This window comes from Lycium ferocissimum, chromosome 5 (assembly GCF_029784015.1).
Source record: "Lycium ferocissimum isolate CSIRO_LF1 chromosome 5, AGI_CSIRO_Lferr_CH_V1, whole genome shotgun sequence".
Taxonomy (NCBI): Eukaryota; Viridiplantae; Streptophyta; class Magnoliopsida; order Solanales; family Solanaceae; genus Lycium; species Lycium ferocissimum.
Window position 1 is genome coordinate 22,403,227 of NC_081346.1, and position 15,130 is coordinate 22,418,356.

Below are 15,130 nucleotides of genomic sequence, written 5' to 3' on the forward strand. Positions count from 1 at the left end.
TTTCTAATCCTAGAGTTTTGCTCCTTAAGTCGGCCTTGTATATCTTATTTTGGCTTGTGTTAGTAAAGTATAGCTTGGGACTTATAAGTTTTGCGGAAGCCCATGGCTTGGGATTCGGATGCTCTATAACACTTAATATGTTGATATTGTAGCTCGTTGGATTATTTTAATGAGTGTTGACAGGTTTTGATTTTTGGATTTTCTCCCGGTACAGAGAAAACTCTGCCGAAATTTTTACTAACAAGAAATGATTCAGGCTTGTTCAGTTGGCTTAGGCTAACTGAGCGCCGGTCATGACCTAAGTGGGTGGGTCGTGACACATTCTTACATCGTTTTGGCCAATTTTTATTTCCATTCACATATCTTACTCTGCATGTGCTTTGATTTGTAGTTCACCTCTCCTTGCTCTTGGAAAAATTGGTTCCCACAGTTGTTCTCAACCATTTCCTTTGTAGGAACTCGTACTCTTCCTGTAGGCATAGGCGGGAGGTTATAGATTCAATCTCATTTACCCCTTTACGGCCGCAACCCCACTCCTGTTACATATGGATGTCAAATGGGCAGGTTGGGTTGAATATAGACAGGTTAGAATGGACTGAGCTAATAAATTAGTGGATCAAAGTTATTAGAGTTAAAATGAGCAAAACAATGGATCATAACTTTACTCATCCAATTTGTTGTTTGTTTTCTTATAATTTATTTAAGTACCTAATGATTTTTTTTGTCTTTATTATTGCTATATATAATATACAAACAACATACTCAGTGTAACCCCACAAGTGAAGTTTGGAGAGCGTAAGATGTATGCAAATCTTACCTCAACCTTTAAGGGGTAGAGAGGCTGTTTTCGATAGACCCTCGGCTCAAAAGAAACAAAGTCAATGCAGGGTTGCAAGAGAAATAAGACAGCAACATATCAAGAGACCAAATGACCCACCTAAACTTGAACGGACCATATTTTATGAGCTTATTTTGCGACCCTTAATGACACAACATCCATTTATCATCTTGTAGGTTTAAAAGCTCTTCACTTGATTCTCACCCTCTCATTTCACTTGAATATCCATCCCCGTCACCGGGCAGATTAACTTAAATTACACCTATGCTTTTGGGTGTTGCTATTGGTTCATTTGACGATGAGTAGTTAGAGTCATCTCACACGAGAGGGAACACAGTAATGAATGTCGAGTAATGAGAAATTTATAGGTATTCAAATCATTAAGTTGACTTCGAAGATTCCCTTGTTTCACTAGGTACAGTTGATATCTCACCAGGTTCACACTCGTCAACTTCTTTGAGTTGCTCTACATAATCTTCATCAACTTCATCTGGTTGCTCTTTTGAGTTCTCGTCGAACTCAGACTCATCTACCTCCTCAGACTGACTTACAACATCACGATCCTGAGATTTATCAAGATCTTTTGTTCTTATTTTGACCCTCTTTCCTTTTATGTATCGATATTCCCACTTTGGGGGTGGGTATTTCTTATTCAATTTCTGGTACTTGTCCAACATTCCAAGTTTCTGAAAAACATTTCCCACCATTGTGACAACAGGTACAGTGGGCCTAATACCAAGTTCTTCCATGTCTGCAAATATCTGCAGATGAACACAAATCCAGATATTCAGCAATGAAACAAAACATATACATTAATTCAATTAAGAATACAATAAATTGATGGTTCTTGTAGAAAAAAAGCTTCCGACTGAACTAATAGTGTCCATTGAAAGAAGAGTAAGGAAATCCCGAACACTTCCAGATTCTATAGATACCTTCTCAAACCAAAACAGTCGAAGCAAAAGCAGCTAGACTAAAGTATGTAGACGCTGAGAGACCTATTACCTGGTTTACTGACAAAGTCAAGGAACAAGTTACATGTACCATATGACATTCTTTCAAGTTTAGCAACTCCAAAAAGTTAGATGTACTATGAGTCCTTTCACATTTAGTATCCTGCCAAAATTGACCTTTCTCGGTTCATAATCTCCAAATAGTGTTCATTTATGAGAGAGAGTTGCTACTTTTTGAGCGTTACAAAAGGTTACAACTGGTCTCCTTTCACTCTTTTGAAAGCAACTTGTTATCTTTTCATTCTTGAAAGTCTTATCCAAGGGTCACAACTTTCACCAGAACCTGGCTTAGTGACAAAGGGACGGGACAAGTTACATGTACCATTTAGGGGTCGTTTGGTTAAGATACAAGTTATGTAGGGATTAACAATGCAGATAATAACATGCATGGATTAGTAATGTACGAATTGTTATGCGGGGATTAAGCTATGCAGGAATTGTACTGTAGGGATTATTTTTTGTTGGATGTTTAGTTTGATATATGACAAATTACTATGCAGTGATTAATTTAAAATAATTAATTTATTTTTGGGAATACCCCTCTACTATGCAAAAAGGAACAATTTTACCCTCCGTTATACTATCCGTACAAGAAAAGAAAACTGCCGTTACGTAAATGGTTCAAATATACCCCTCCTCCATTAGAGCTGTCCAAGGTGGACACCCAATTCCACGTGGCACTGACATTTTGATGAGGTGGGCGCCACATGACATGCCATCTCAGCGCCCCAACTCATTTTACCCCTCCCCTCCACTTGTTATTCCACCACTAGCGTTTTCTTCCCCTCCACCACCATTTCCACCTTTAACACCACCATGAACAGGTTTCATTCAAATGGAAAGATTAAGTGTTCTTATTGTGGAAAGACAGAACAAAATAAAAACATTCCCTTCATTTGTTTGTTTTCTGAGAGCCACTTTGCTAAAATTCTATATTTTTCACTGCTTCCTTTCTATTTTAGATTTTACAAAAATCCTTCTCAGACTACTATCTTAACTCTATCCCCCCAAAAAAAGAAGGAAAAACACAGAGTCACAGACACACACACATATAATGCTTCTTAATTGCCAAAGTCGTGTGTAGCATATCGTTTCGCTATTCAATTACCATTGAAGGAAGTCACTAATCAAAAGATACATCTTTCAACATCAAGAATCTGAACTCGAGCTGACAACAGAATGATAAAGGGAGAGGATATGGTTCATATTTGATTCCAGAGGCCTAATGGATCATGAGTTGTGAAAGAAACGGCACTATTCCATGGAAATAAAAAAGAAGTACCAAGATATGACTGGAGCGAAACCAATAAATTGAATTGAACGAGTACAGAAACAAGAAAAAGTAAAGGCATAAAAAATGCAGGATACCTCAAACATCTTCTCATTCATCTCCCTGTGATAGTATATGGATATCATTTTCTGAAAGAAAATACGAGGCATGCTTTCTAGATTCTGAGAGAATAGTTTCAGCCAAAGCTCTTCAGCTTCCTCAAGTCTCCCATCCTCAGCCAAGGCGTTTAACAACATGAAATAGCTTCCCATTGTTCTCCCTTGACCCTTACTCAACATCCACTTTGTTACCTATAATTAAATATCCTCCATTGATACAATTTATACTAGGACCTGGTAAGCCTTTTAAGGAATGAAAAATTACGGCACCAGATAAGATGATACCTGAATTATCCTTTTCCACTCCTTTTCATTCTCAAGAATTTTTAATGCTTTCTTCACTGTAATCAAAGGGAACTCCAGTTCCCATGCGATGAAAGAATCAAGAGCTCCGTAGACTTCTTCCTTGACATTTGATAATCCCTTTATCTATGAAAAGAAAATCCAATAGTAAGCTAAAATCTGTTAAACCAGACTAATATATATATATATATATATATATATATATATATATATATATATATATTAGTAAGGATGCGGGTTCTTGTTCATGTAGGGTGTGTGTCAACAGTATAACTTCTTGATTATGCATATATAGAAGGGCAACTAAATAAGAACCTCTCATGCTACGCGGAAGAGATTGAGGCAAACCTCATGTTAATGCGGAGAGCATTAAGACCTTTTGTTAACAAATCAGACCAAAAAAAGAAACTAAAAAGAGAAAATCTTACACATTCAACAAGCTTCAGTGACTTGGAAATGGTCCCTATTTTCCTTTTAGTTTTCCACACTCGAGGATACCTTGGCCGTGGACCTTTAGCTTCACACACCTGAGAAACATCAAAATTATGACAAAGAGGTGACTTCAAGGGCAAGAAGAGAGGAAATATAGAAGAGCAGTGTCTACCTAAAAAGAAAAAAAAAGGAAAACAAGGCAAACAGTAATGTATCATAGAAACCCAAATTGAGCATATTTATATTAAAACGTCCGATTCGGGCAACCTGTGATTCCTCCTAAAGGGAAATTGAAGTTCTTTACAGTTGCCATAGAGTTTCTATAAACTTCTACAAGTTTTTTTTTTCTTTTTCTTTTTGCATAGTTACTCTGAACAGAGAAGGTATTTATTAATCAAAGGTAAAACAAAAATCTTACAAAACTACATGAAGAGATACCCATTCTCTAATTACTTTCAAACATATTGAAACTAGCCCAGCTTAGCATAAAGCTTATGATATAGCAGTTGAGGAACAACAAATTTGTTAGGCTTTAACAAAGTTGCAGAATCTTACCACAATGTTACGATTACAGTTCTTGGTGAATTGAACTGTTTCCCGTCTTCTAGTAGTAAAAATTACCGGAGAACACCTCAAACAAAGCATTCTTAGTAAGGAAAAAAAAGCATCAGTTGAAACTCCTGCAACATACAGTCCAAGAATTAGATAAAATAGTAGTACTCAATTGGGTTAAAAGAAAAATCAGTTCCCTCATTTTAAACCTTATCCATACACTCTAACAGTAAAAAGAAAATTCTTTTTTTCGGTCAATAACTGCAACATGAGTGAGGAGCAATATTGAAAAGACAGAAAGATTTACCAGACAATCTTCACAACTAATTGAGAGCTGAAAGTGAGACTGCGTTTTAATGGCTTCCCAAGAGCAAGCTCCGTTGAACTGAGATATTTTCTCACTTGGAGGGTTTATACTTGTTCCATTTTTTTAAATAAATTTACGTCCACACTTCTATTTAAAGTAGCAAAAAAATATTACCTTTGATATTTAGAAGAAATATTCATTACCACACAAATATTTAAGGCTTATTTTCTTATTTTGAATGATAAACAAAAAATAGATAATTTAACTAAGTTATCCCTAACTATATAAGTATTGAAATTTGGTCGCTTAATACTTAATAAGATAAATCTGAAAAAATAATTTTTAAATCTGAAAAATAAGATTTTTTTTAGATTTGGTAAGTGAATAATCTTTTTGAACCAAAAAATAAAGGAAAAAGAGTCAAAAATGCCCCTCAACTTTGGAAGAAGCACTAGAATATCCTTTGTTATAAATTTGGATAAAAAATACCCTCTCCCGTCATTAAAGTTTTCAAATATAACCCTATCTTAACGGAAATTCCCAAATCCTTCAAAATAACTCGATTTCATTTTTAAACCCGCTCTATTTAAACTCGACCCAACTATATAAAAAATCAATATGCAACTAACTTGTTTCCGAGTCCTACATCTGGAGCCATATGGGTTTTTTATTTAGTTGGATTGGATTTAAATAGAGTGAATTTAAAAATTAAAAATTAAATTATTTTGAGGATTTTCGTTAAAATAGGGGTATATTTAAAAATTTTAATGACGAGAGGGGTATTTTTGATCCAATTTTATAATGAAGGATTTTTTACCGTTTCCCCAAAAATAAAGCTCATTTTGATCCGGAGGAGTACTTGATAACTCCAAAAAGGGCATTATAGTAATTTGACATGGTTAGTTTGGCAGGTAGACTGAGTTGTTTGTTGTAGGGACAGTATGGGAGTAAACATGGAATCTTTTTATGGCATATCTCCTCTCTAGCAATGAATAAAGAAGAAGAAACAAGCTAGCGCCTTTCAAAAGGATAATAAGAGAACCACAAGGCCCAATCACAGAGCAATGGACGAACAAGATCTTTAAAAAAAAACTCCTTGCTTTTGTTTCTATTTCACTGATCTAAATTCAATTTCTCAGTTGCCGAAAACTTGAAATAATGCTTATGGTAGAACCTGCCGCCGTTACCGTCAGTTTCCCCGCCGTTAACTTCAACCGCACCTCTCGACGGTTATCTCACTCGGCCAGCTTCTTAATTCCTAGGTATTACTTCTCCTAGTAGTGATCCTATTACTAATCTAGCTGATTATATGCTAACAGTAAAAAACACACAGTGCAAGCTCAAATGATGTTGTAAACTCGTTGCGCTATTTGTGTTATGGAATCGAAGAAACAGGAGAGAGAATGAACAAAAAACTCATTGCATTGATGCATTACATTGTTCCTTGTCCATAGAAAATATGTTATTTTCCTTATAGATACTAAACTAAAAAGAACTAAACATTCTGTAATTAATGTAGATACTAGCCTTAGAAGGAAACAAAATATTCTAGAATACTCCTAGACTAAGAAGGAAGTAGATATTCTACAATTAATGTAAATTATAAACAACAACAACAACAACAACAGCCCAGTGAAATCCCACAATGTAGGGATTAAAGGAAGGTAGAGTTTGTGCCTTACTCCTATCAAGGTAGGACGGCTGTTTCCGAAAGAGCCTCGGCTCATTAATGTAAATTATAAAGTAGAAGGAAATTAAATTTTAACAATTTGTACTGTTTGCTTGTAGGAATAAGTTTAGAAGGTCGAGGACGGAGCATTGTGTTGGAAGAATAAGAACAGGTAAGGAAAAATGTGGAATTAAAGCAAGTGCGAGAGATCAGCCATCTGGACCGGTGAAACAGAATGCGAAGCCCTCGAGGTATCATCCATCTGAAGACATTTCGGATTCGGAAATTGGAGAGAATGAGGAAGCTCAACTTACGCCAGCTGAAACTTCTAGAACAATCATTGAAGTAATGATCCTCCTCTTTCCATTTATTTTGCCAAAAAACTGATGGATAGTATATCTTTGCTTTGAATTACTTACGAAAAGAATATCTTTTTTTTTTTTTTCAAATTGCTTCTGACAATATTATATCACGAGCTTAGTGAAATCATGCTTGCTTTATTAATGGTATATTGGATGCGTTTACTGCTTTGAATGCAAATTTAAAGAGATTCTTAGTCATTAGCTGTTGGTTTTTATTTGTTTGATAAAGTCATTAATTTCTTTAAAGAAAGGGCAAAAGCTTGCCCGTATACAGTAAGTATACCAAAAAGTAGAAAACCTTACAAGAAGACATGGTTTTCTACAAATAACACCCAATCATCTATACATGTAGGAATCCTATTGGTGCACCAAAATGAAATAAGGGAAAATAGGCTATTCCTCAAGTTTGGGATCACTTAAGATTTTATTTACTTACTGAACTATTGCTTCGCAGTGCCCTTGGAGATCAAGTTTTTATCTTGATTTACTTGTTAATTTTCTTAATTTTAAACAACTTTATTGGTAGTTGAATTCAGCGTTAATTTTGCATATGCTATCATGCATTTTGCTTTTAATTAGAGCTGGATAACATCTAAGATCATCCATGGTGGTCCGGAGTAGTCATACAAACTTCCAATGCCGGGACATCACTCCCAAGCTCTCAGTATTTCTGCTTTCCCTCTACTCTGTCACAAGCAAATGTAATATTTCTTTTACCACTTGATCTTTAGTTATACAGCAGAGCAACACTAATGTTTTCAGGTTTGGTAAATAATGTAGCGCATGATAACTTTTCCTGGCCAGATTTTCCTTACATAACTGATGAAATCGGATTGCTACTTATCATTGTAGCTAGTTTATTCGGAAAGCTAATATTGGTTTTACCACTTGATCTCTAGGTAAACAGCAAAGCAACACTCATGTTTTCAGGCGTGGTCAACAATGAAGTGCATGAGAACATTTTCTGGCCAGACTTGCCTTACATAACTGATGAACTTGGAAGTAAGCTGCTCAATTCTTGTTGTTTTCCTGCTACTAGTACTTTTGGCATGGTTAGTGGAGTATTCACACTCCTTTATGAAGGTTTATGTGCTTTTGCTTTGGTCAGACATCTACTTTCAAGTAAAGAATGAAGAAGACATCCTGCAAACTCTGACAGCTGAAGAAAATGTTGTGGTATGGACGTTGAAGTTAAAAAGTTCTGTTTGTTATTCATATTTAAATAACAGTTAATTGATGCATTTTTCCTTTGCACATTTCTTGTGCTTGGCTCGGACGGAGCATGCTGCCTTCTCTAAGTACTTCCAAATGATTCTTCCGTCTTTGATATATGTTTCTGGGAAAAGGGTCAAAAATACCCCTCTACTTCGGAATAAATATCCTCCATTACGAATTTGGGTCGAAAATACCTCTCCCGTCATTAAAGTTTCCAAATATACCCTTATCTTAACGGAAATCCCCCAAATAACCCGGTTTCATTTTTTAAACCCGCTCCATCATTTAAACCCGACCCAACTAAATAAAAAACCTACAATCCCTCACCTTCTGCATTTTAATACTTTATATTAAAAAATTATAGCAATTTCACGTATGTAGTCAAATTAATTGGTTATACAGCTAAAACTTTGTTGCCGGAAGGAAAGCTGGATGTAAGTTTTTTATTTAGTTGGGTCTGGTTTAAATGATGGAGCGGATTTAAAAAATGAAATCGGGTTACTTGGGGGATTTGGGGATTTCTGTTAAGATAGGGGTATATTTGATAACTTTAATGACGGGAAGGGTATTTTTGACCCAAATTCGTAATGGAGGATATTTTTAGCCCTTTTCCCTAAGTAGAGGAGTATTTTCCTCAAGATTAGTCAACAATATTCCAGTGTGATACGTACTAACCTTTTGCAGAATTGCATGTCATCAATGTATAATGATGCAAGTTGTGTTATGCTGCTTTATCTACCATGCAAGATAAGTTTGTCTGGGTAAAGTAACTTCTTGATTGTTGTTTCTATAATCATCTTCCCATGGAAAGACTGTTCTATCACATAATTACTTGCCAGTCTTCAAATATCGATTGTTTATAGACAAATTTCAGAGATAAACTGGAAGTTTGCTTTTACACATTTTTGTTGGTTACAACTATCTTGGCGCTCTTTTAGCATTCTAGAAAAGGAAAAAGGAAAAAGGAAAAAAGAATGGACTAGTCAGAAGAAGCTATGTTTATGCATAATGTTAGTACCTATGATGAAGCTGACATAACTCTGCTTTTTGTTAATTATCAAATTAGTCTGCTTTTTTGTTACCTTGCTAGGTAGTAAATAGCTAAAAGTTGATAAGAAAAGAGTTCTGAGTGCTTGCTTACATTTCAAATACAATGCAGCAAGTCATTATAGGCCTAGATACTGCCGAAATGCTAAGTGAGCTAGAGTCATATGGTCAATCTGAAGTTGATTATGGCATAGACAAATTTGGCGATGAGGACAGTGATATTGATGACGAAGATGACCTCGATGAAGATGACACTGATGATGATGAAGATGATAATGACTATGACAAGGTATTTACTTATTCCAATTGTTTTACTTTTTCGAATCCCAGTAACTGCACTTTCCATTTATAAAAATCAGTTTAAATGCTTGTTCACAGGATTGGGTTGCCATTCTTGACGATGAAGATGAGGATGGGGATTCTGATGAGTCATTGGGGGACTGGGCTAAATTAGAAACCATGCGCTCTTCTCATCCAATGTATTTTGCCAAAAAGATTTCTGAGGTGATTCTCTACATCATGCCATGAAAAGTCAAAAGTTAAATTTTAGAGACATTAAATCGACTTCCTATTGAGTGAAATCAGCACATTATTACATTCAATTTCGGCAATGCATATGCCATGCCGGCATTAAACCTTTTGAATCTGCTTTTTAATTGGTAATATAACCCACTTCTTTTGTTGTCTACTTTGCTGCTCAGGTTGTGACAGATGACCCTGTTGATTTTATGGACCAGCCTCCTGCAGGTCTTGCTATACAAGGCCTTCTAAGGCCATCCTTCCTCGAGGAGCACACTACTATTCAAAAGCAGATATCCGAAGATAGATTGAGTGACACTGACGTAAATCAGATGGAAAATGATGACGACCACAAAGAAAAGGGTGGTATTCAAATAAATGGCCACAAATATGAGAGTGGATCTTCACAAGATAGTTCAAGCTGGGAAGAATTGGAGAAGGATGAGAACCTAGGAAATGGAACTTCATTTTACAAGCTAGAGATGATCAAAATTCAGTTAATTTCTTCCAATGGGAATCAGGTTAGTTTGTCTAGGTTTTTTAGGTTCAACCTTGAATGTTGTTGATCAACATTCCATTCTTCATCTGCACGTGTCTCAGTTTATGTAGTACAATTTCTATCATTAGAACAGAAAGAGGAAAAAAGGATACTCTTTTTCATTTGAATCGTTAACAGGAAAAAGGTCTATCCTGGATTGTACAAGTTTGTACATGTACGCAAAGATGAAAGCTAGTTCTGATGACTCCACAAGCATGACTCTGAAACTGATTTGTGTCATGATGGATGATTAATGATAGAATGATTTCATTGTGGGATTTTCCTTCCAAATGAATCTCGTAAACATGATTCCTGGGATACTTTTTCCTTTTTTCTGATTTAATTATTCTAAAAGAAATATGACCAGTTCTATATCTGCATTCTTTGACCATTTTCTGCTAGTGAGGGATTCCTGTTAGCAGGTTCATCATTATTCAGGGATTACCAGGCTTATGTTTTTTTATTTTTTTATTTTGGTGCTCACAGATCTTTGTTGAGTTAGATAATTTTAGGAGAGCTAGACCTGATGCAATAGCACATTCAGCTGCCAAAATAATATCTCGGCTTAAAGCTGCTGGAGAGAAGACTACGCAGGCTCTTAGATCTCTCTGTTGGAGATGCAAGGGAATTCAGGTGGAGGTATGGCCCTTCAGCCTGTAATCTCAGATACAAAGATTGTCCTGACATCAGTAGATTTACTTTTTTTCTGTCCTCAGAAGTTCGTTGCTGTACAACCCAGGGATTGGTCTACAGGGAAAATAATATAAAGCAAACCATGCAACTCAACTTCCCTTTCTCCTGCGCTGGAGGAATTTTTTAAAATATTAGATAAAAAGAGAAATCTGAACATATGATTGGAAGTTAAAATGTCCTAAACCTCAAACAAACTTTTTTCCTGATAATAATGTCTAATATTGTAGCCAGCGTTCTGAACTGAAACAGACGAATCTCTGTTCTGTTATGTATTTAATTTTTTGTAAATACAAGTGCGCATCACTTGGCTGTGATTGCGATGGAAATGCGTCTTATACAGAATTAAAACTTCTATTAAGTATGATGCTCACTGGAGAATTCGTCTCGAGTTTCTTCTGGCAGGAGGTGTCTCTGATTGGTGTGGACAGCCTTGGTTTTGACTTGAGAGTTTGCTCTGGGACACAGGTCCAAACCCTACGGTTTTCATTTAGAAAGCGGGTAAGATATTTTAATACTTTTGCTTCTTAGTATTTTCAGGACTCCATCCTTAATTTCTAGTCTTGTTGCATATCTATTGTGTCGTAAATGAGTTCCTTCTTTGTGGATCAAAGTCTCTGACACAAACCTGAAAAAGAGGCTCTATCTATGGGTGATAGGAGTTAGACACCACCGTTGATGTGCACGACCACCTCATCTAAAAGTTTAATCTGTTAGAGAGTCATAATTATGTCTTGCATGCCCTCACATGCATGCCTAATTCTTTGTTATTGGCCAAAGACGTGTGAATTTCTTTTCAATGAAGAGTGGCGGTAAGAAACATGACCAGTAAGGATTCATATATCGGACCCCAAATTGTTTGGGACTGAGGCATAGTTGTTGTTGAAGGGTGGAAGTGAAACGTGAACGTAAGACTTTTGCATGCTCTGATGCGCGAAGGTGAAGTATGTGAACACTTTATTTAAACCTTAACCAATTAGAGAGGGCACACTTATGTTTGCTCAATTATGTCTTCAACAGCTAGAAGTTGAAATATAATGTGAAACCAATTAAGCGGCATCCTATGTGAAAATTTGAAAACCCAGATTGAGTAGAGAAAAGGGATATGCAACCTGCACATACATTTCTCATATTTGTTCGTCTTAAATCCTAAAACCTTCTAGGTTATTGGGATCATATGTTCTACTACCGGAGGTAGTCCGTTTTTGTTCTTATTTCTTCCGGGCAAGAGAAAGGTCAACCTTGAAGAAATATGGTGTGTTTGGTATAAAGCAAAATTCATGGGAAAATGAGTGATCATCTCACATAATGGTGTTTGGTAGGTAAAGCAAAAATATTTTCAAAATATATAACGTCACATAACAAACTCTTAGGGGGTGGCGGCAGGGGGTTTGGAAGGGTGGTGTGGGGGAGTGGGGATGGGTGGATGTGGAGGTGGGGATTAGGGTTGGGTGGGTGGGTGTGGAGGTGGAAGTTGGGGTGAGGATGGGGTGGGTGTGGGAGGGTTGAAACCATCAGTTGGAAATGACGTGAGAGAGTTACGTAAAATGAGTTTACTCCTCTTGCTAGGGAAGTTATTTTCCAGAAACTACAGTAAATTGTGTTCTGAAGGAAAATATTTTCCAAAGCGTTAAAACTAACCAAACATAGGATTTTCGAGATGTTTCCCTCCATATCCTTCTGTGCCTGCACTTTTCTTTTATCCAATGTACGTTAAAAGGTAATAGAATCTTGTATTTGCAGGCCTCCTCGGAGTATAGTGCTGAAAGACAACTTAATGATCTACTGTTTCCCAGGATCCACCACAAGTCGCGGCAAAAGAAAGAAAGTCAGCAAGCTGAGTCATAAAAGGTTTAAGAGACAAAAGTCCAGTTATTGTCTAGACCTTGTGCTTCTGATCCAGATTTGTATATAGCATGTAGTTGTCGCTTGATCCATTACATCATATTTGTTTCAGTGAAGAGTCATAATTACTCGGTGGTTACTTTAATTTAAATATGAACTCGACTTTGTACAGCTTAATTCCCATGCTGAAGCAATTTTGGTAATGAGTATTCTTTTAAATCTAAGTACTATGTGAAACTTCGGAACATTTTACTTATTTCATTGGAGCAAAAGGTGTGATCTGTTGTATAATTAAATGTATCCATTGGAGTAAACGGGGTCATCGTTTGCACATTTGTTTCACTTTTTTGGTGTTCAAGAATCTGGAGAACTGTTTGCCTGCCCCGTCTTACAAGCACAGGTATAGTCTTAAGTTGAAAATTGCATGCAGACAGACACCAACAGAATATTGAAAAAAGAGCTGTCAAGACTCGAGAGAAACATCTTTTGAGATACAAAGGATACTTGTCATAAACAACAAATGGCTGCATAGTTATGCACTCCTGGAAATCAAAGCCTTAATTTCATCATCATCATTTTTGCGGCTATAACAGAAATAAGTGGTACAGTAACTATTTATTAGCTTAACTTAGGATTTTTCATGCTAGTCTCATAGGCCAAATGTGCTGTAAAAAGATCCACAACTGCAGAACCAACTGATTTAAACCCAGATCTTCCGAGAGTGAGTTCCCTCAATCTTCTCTCCCTTGATCAACTCTAGCAAGCTCCCTGCCTCCGCTAATGCCGCCTCATTATCAACAAACGATTTTCCCCTCTACTTCTTCATCTTCACACTCATTGCTTGAATGCTCCAACCAAATCCAAATGAGAGCCTTTCTTCAGCTCCTGCCTCTTCACCAATGGCGTCACCGAATTGGGAATACTTGTATACGGTAAAAACCGGATTAACGCTTAGCCGGTGAGACCGGGGACCGAGAAAAGGAAGAAGACAAGCACGAGCGCTCAGACCGAGGGTATTGCATCAGTAGTGCTTGATCAGAAGAAGTCGGAGGAAAACCGTAAGGTCCGATTTATCCGGGGCAAACTTCTTATCACAGCCAGTTCGATTTCTCCATGGCCAGGTTGACCGTGGCCGTTAGTCCGGTTTCTCCATAGCCGAGTTGATCGTGGCCGTTAGTGGCATTTCTCCATGGCCGAGTTGATCGTGGCCGTGGTCCCCTCAATCGCTTATTCAATGCCCGTGTGAAGACCGTTTTGCCACCTATTACCGTCGACCGTACGGTGTCGACCGTACGACCCAACCTTATCCATATTAGGCTTCCTTATTCTAAAAGGGCATGATGTATGAAAGGCCCATAGAGAAAAAACTATAAATAGGGGGCACTTCCTTACTTTTAAGGGTTAGCTTTTCAGACCTAAAACATTGTATTAGAATTTATATTGAAGCTTTCTTTCTCTCTCTATCACTCTCTCTTTCTAATTTTGGTCCGGTTTGCAGTGTTAACTTCATTTAACCATATTAATCGATATAGCATATAAATATACATATATATATCCAGCTCAAATCCATAGTATTAACGTGTCCATCCAAATTATTAGCACGAAGATTTATAAGTCATTATAACGAATCTGGTTAATTCATTCCTCATTAATCTAAATAGATTAAAGTATTCACATATCTTATACCTCATTTACAAATTCATCTTATTACCTAATTTCGGGGTAAACAGATTGGCGCCCACCGTGGGTCCAGGATAATAGTGGTCTTTAATCTCGGTTTCAGTCGCTCACCCATTAAGATTTTTCAATCTTTCGTTCGACTCTGTGAAAACGGACCAAATGGCGAGTAGTGGACAATCTGGTCACGTCAACAACAACGAGATTGTGGCCGAAAACGACAACAGTGGGCTACGGGGATTACCAACGGAACCCGTTGACCCAAATACCGTCGATTCAAGGGAGGGGCCTCAACCGGCAAAACACCGTAAACCTTTGAGGAATGCGCCCGTTAGTGCCACCGATCCCTTAAATACTCTCAATTCAATTACTTTACCCCGGGCACAAGGCCAGAAAGTGCCAAATACCCTGAATGATATTAACTTACGTCTTATCTTTGAAATGTTGCAGGAGCAGAGAGCAGCTATTGCCGAACAAAGAGTCGCAATAGCCCAGTTGCAAAACAAAAATGATGGAACGACTCCGGAGAAGACGAAGGGCGCTGCCGAACCCAGAAGGGATAAAGCACGGATGGTCAAGAGCGAGGGGTCCGGAGCTGGTTCGTCCACCGAAGTGCTGAAAATGCTTGAAACATTGGCGAAGCGTGTAGACTCAGCCGAGAAGAGGGTGGAAACATATAACTCTCGGGTGGATAAGATCCCGGGCTCCGCCCCATTCCGAAAGGACCATATTCG

General features: G+C 37.3%; 2 protein-coding genes across 5 annotated transcripts; one reads left to right on the top strand and one right to left on the bottom strand.

The window, feature by feature from the left end:
* Positions 1–1,182: 1,182 nt before the first annotated feature.
* On the bottom strand, positions 1,183–4,959 carry LOC132056508 (pentatricopeptide repeat-containing protein At4g21190). The gene is made up of 6 exons (XM_059448737.1): positions 4,835–4,959; positions 4,531–4,655; positions 3,972–4,070; positions 3,526–3,669; positions 3,220–3,432; positions 1,183–1,599 (listed from the first exon to the last, which is right to left on the bottom strand). Exons 2-6 carry the CDS (start codon positions 4,618–4,620, stop codon positions 1,219–1,221), a joined length of 927 nt encoding a protein of 308 aa, XP_059304720.1. The 5' UTR covers positions 4,621–4,655; positions 4,835–4,959; the 3' UTR covers positions 1,183–1,218.
* An 876-nt stretch (positions 4,960–5,835) lies between these two features.
* LOC132056509 (uncharacterized protein At3g49140-like) lies at positions 5,836–12,943 on the top strand. 4 transcript variants are annotated; one of them, XR_009414795.1, is made up of 10 exons: positions 5,836–6,096; positions 6,623–6,848; positions 7,765–7,867; positions 7,974–8,041; positions 9,240–9,416; positions 9,506–9,631; positions 9,829–10,167; positions 10,671–10,823; positions 11,267–11,375; positions 12,618–12,943. XR_009414795.1 is itself a non-coding variant. In XM_059448739.1 (10 exons), exons 1-10 carry the CDS (start codon positions 5,993–5,995, stop codon positions 11,538–11,540), a joined length of 1,419 nt encoding a protein of 472 aa, XP_059304722.1. In that variant the 5' UTR covers positions 5,837–5,992; the 3' UTR covers positions 11,541–12,234. The 4 variants fall into 4 exon arrangements, 2 of the variants coding, with proteins under 2 accessions (XP_059304722.1, XP_059304721.1); XR_009414796.1 differs by lacking the exon at positions 12,618–12,943 and adding an exon at positions 11,514–12,237; XM_059448739.1 differs by lacking the exon at positions 12,618–12,943 and adding an exon at positions 11,514–12,234 and having other exon boundaries at positions 5,837–6,096; positions 11,280–11,375.
* Positions 12,944–15,130: the final 2,187 nt, after the last annotated feature.

Bases quoted from the DNA above. Each gene is read 5' to 3' on its own strand.
- LOC132056508 (XM_059448737.1), bottom strand. From the start codon at position 4,620: ATGCTTTGTTTGAGGTGTTCTCCGGTAATTTTTACTACTAGAAGACGG. The intron at 4,071-4,530 runs GTAAGATTCTGC...GATGTTTCTCAG, and splicing joins ACTGTAATCGTAACATTGTG to GTGTGTGAAGCTAAAGGTCC. The intron at 1,600-3,219 runs GTATCCTGCATT...GTTCATCTGCAG, and splicing joins TGAATGAGAAGATGTTTGAG to ATATTTGCAGACATGGAAGA.
- LOC132056509 (XM_059448738.1), top strand. From the start codon at position 5,993: ATGCTTATGGTAGAACCTGCCGCCGTTACCGTCAGTTTCCCCGCCGTT. The intron at 8,042-9,239 runs GTATGGACGTTG...AATACAATGCAG, and splicing joins CAGCTGAAGAAAATGTTGTG to CAAGTCATTATAGGCCTAGA. The intron at 10,824-11,279 runs GTATGGCCCTTC...TTCTTCTGGCAG, and splicing joins GCAAGGGAATTCAGGTGGAG to GAGGTGTCTCTGATTGGTGT.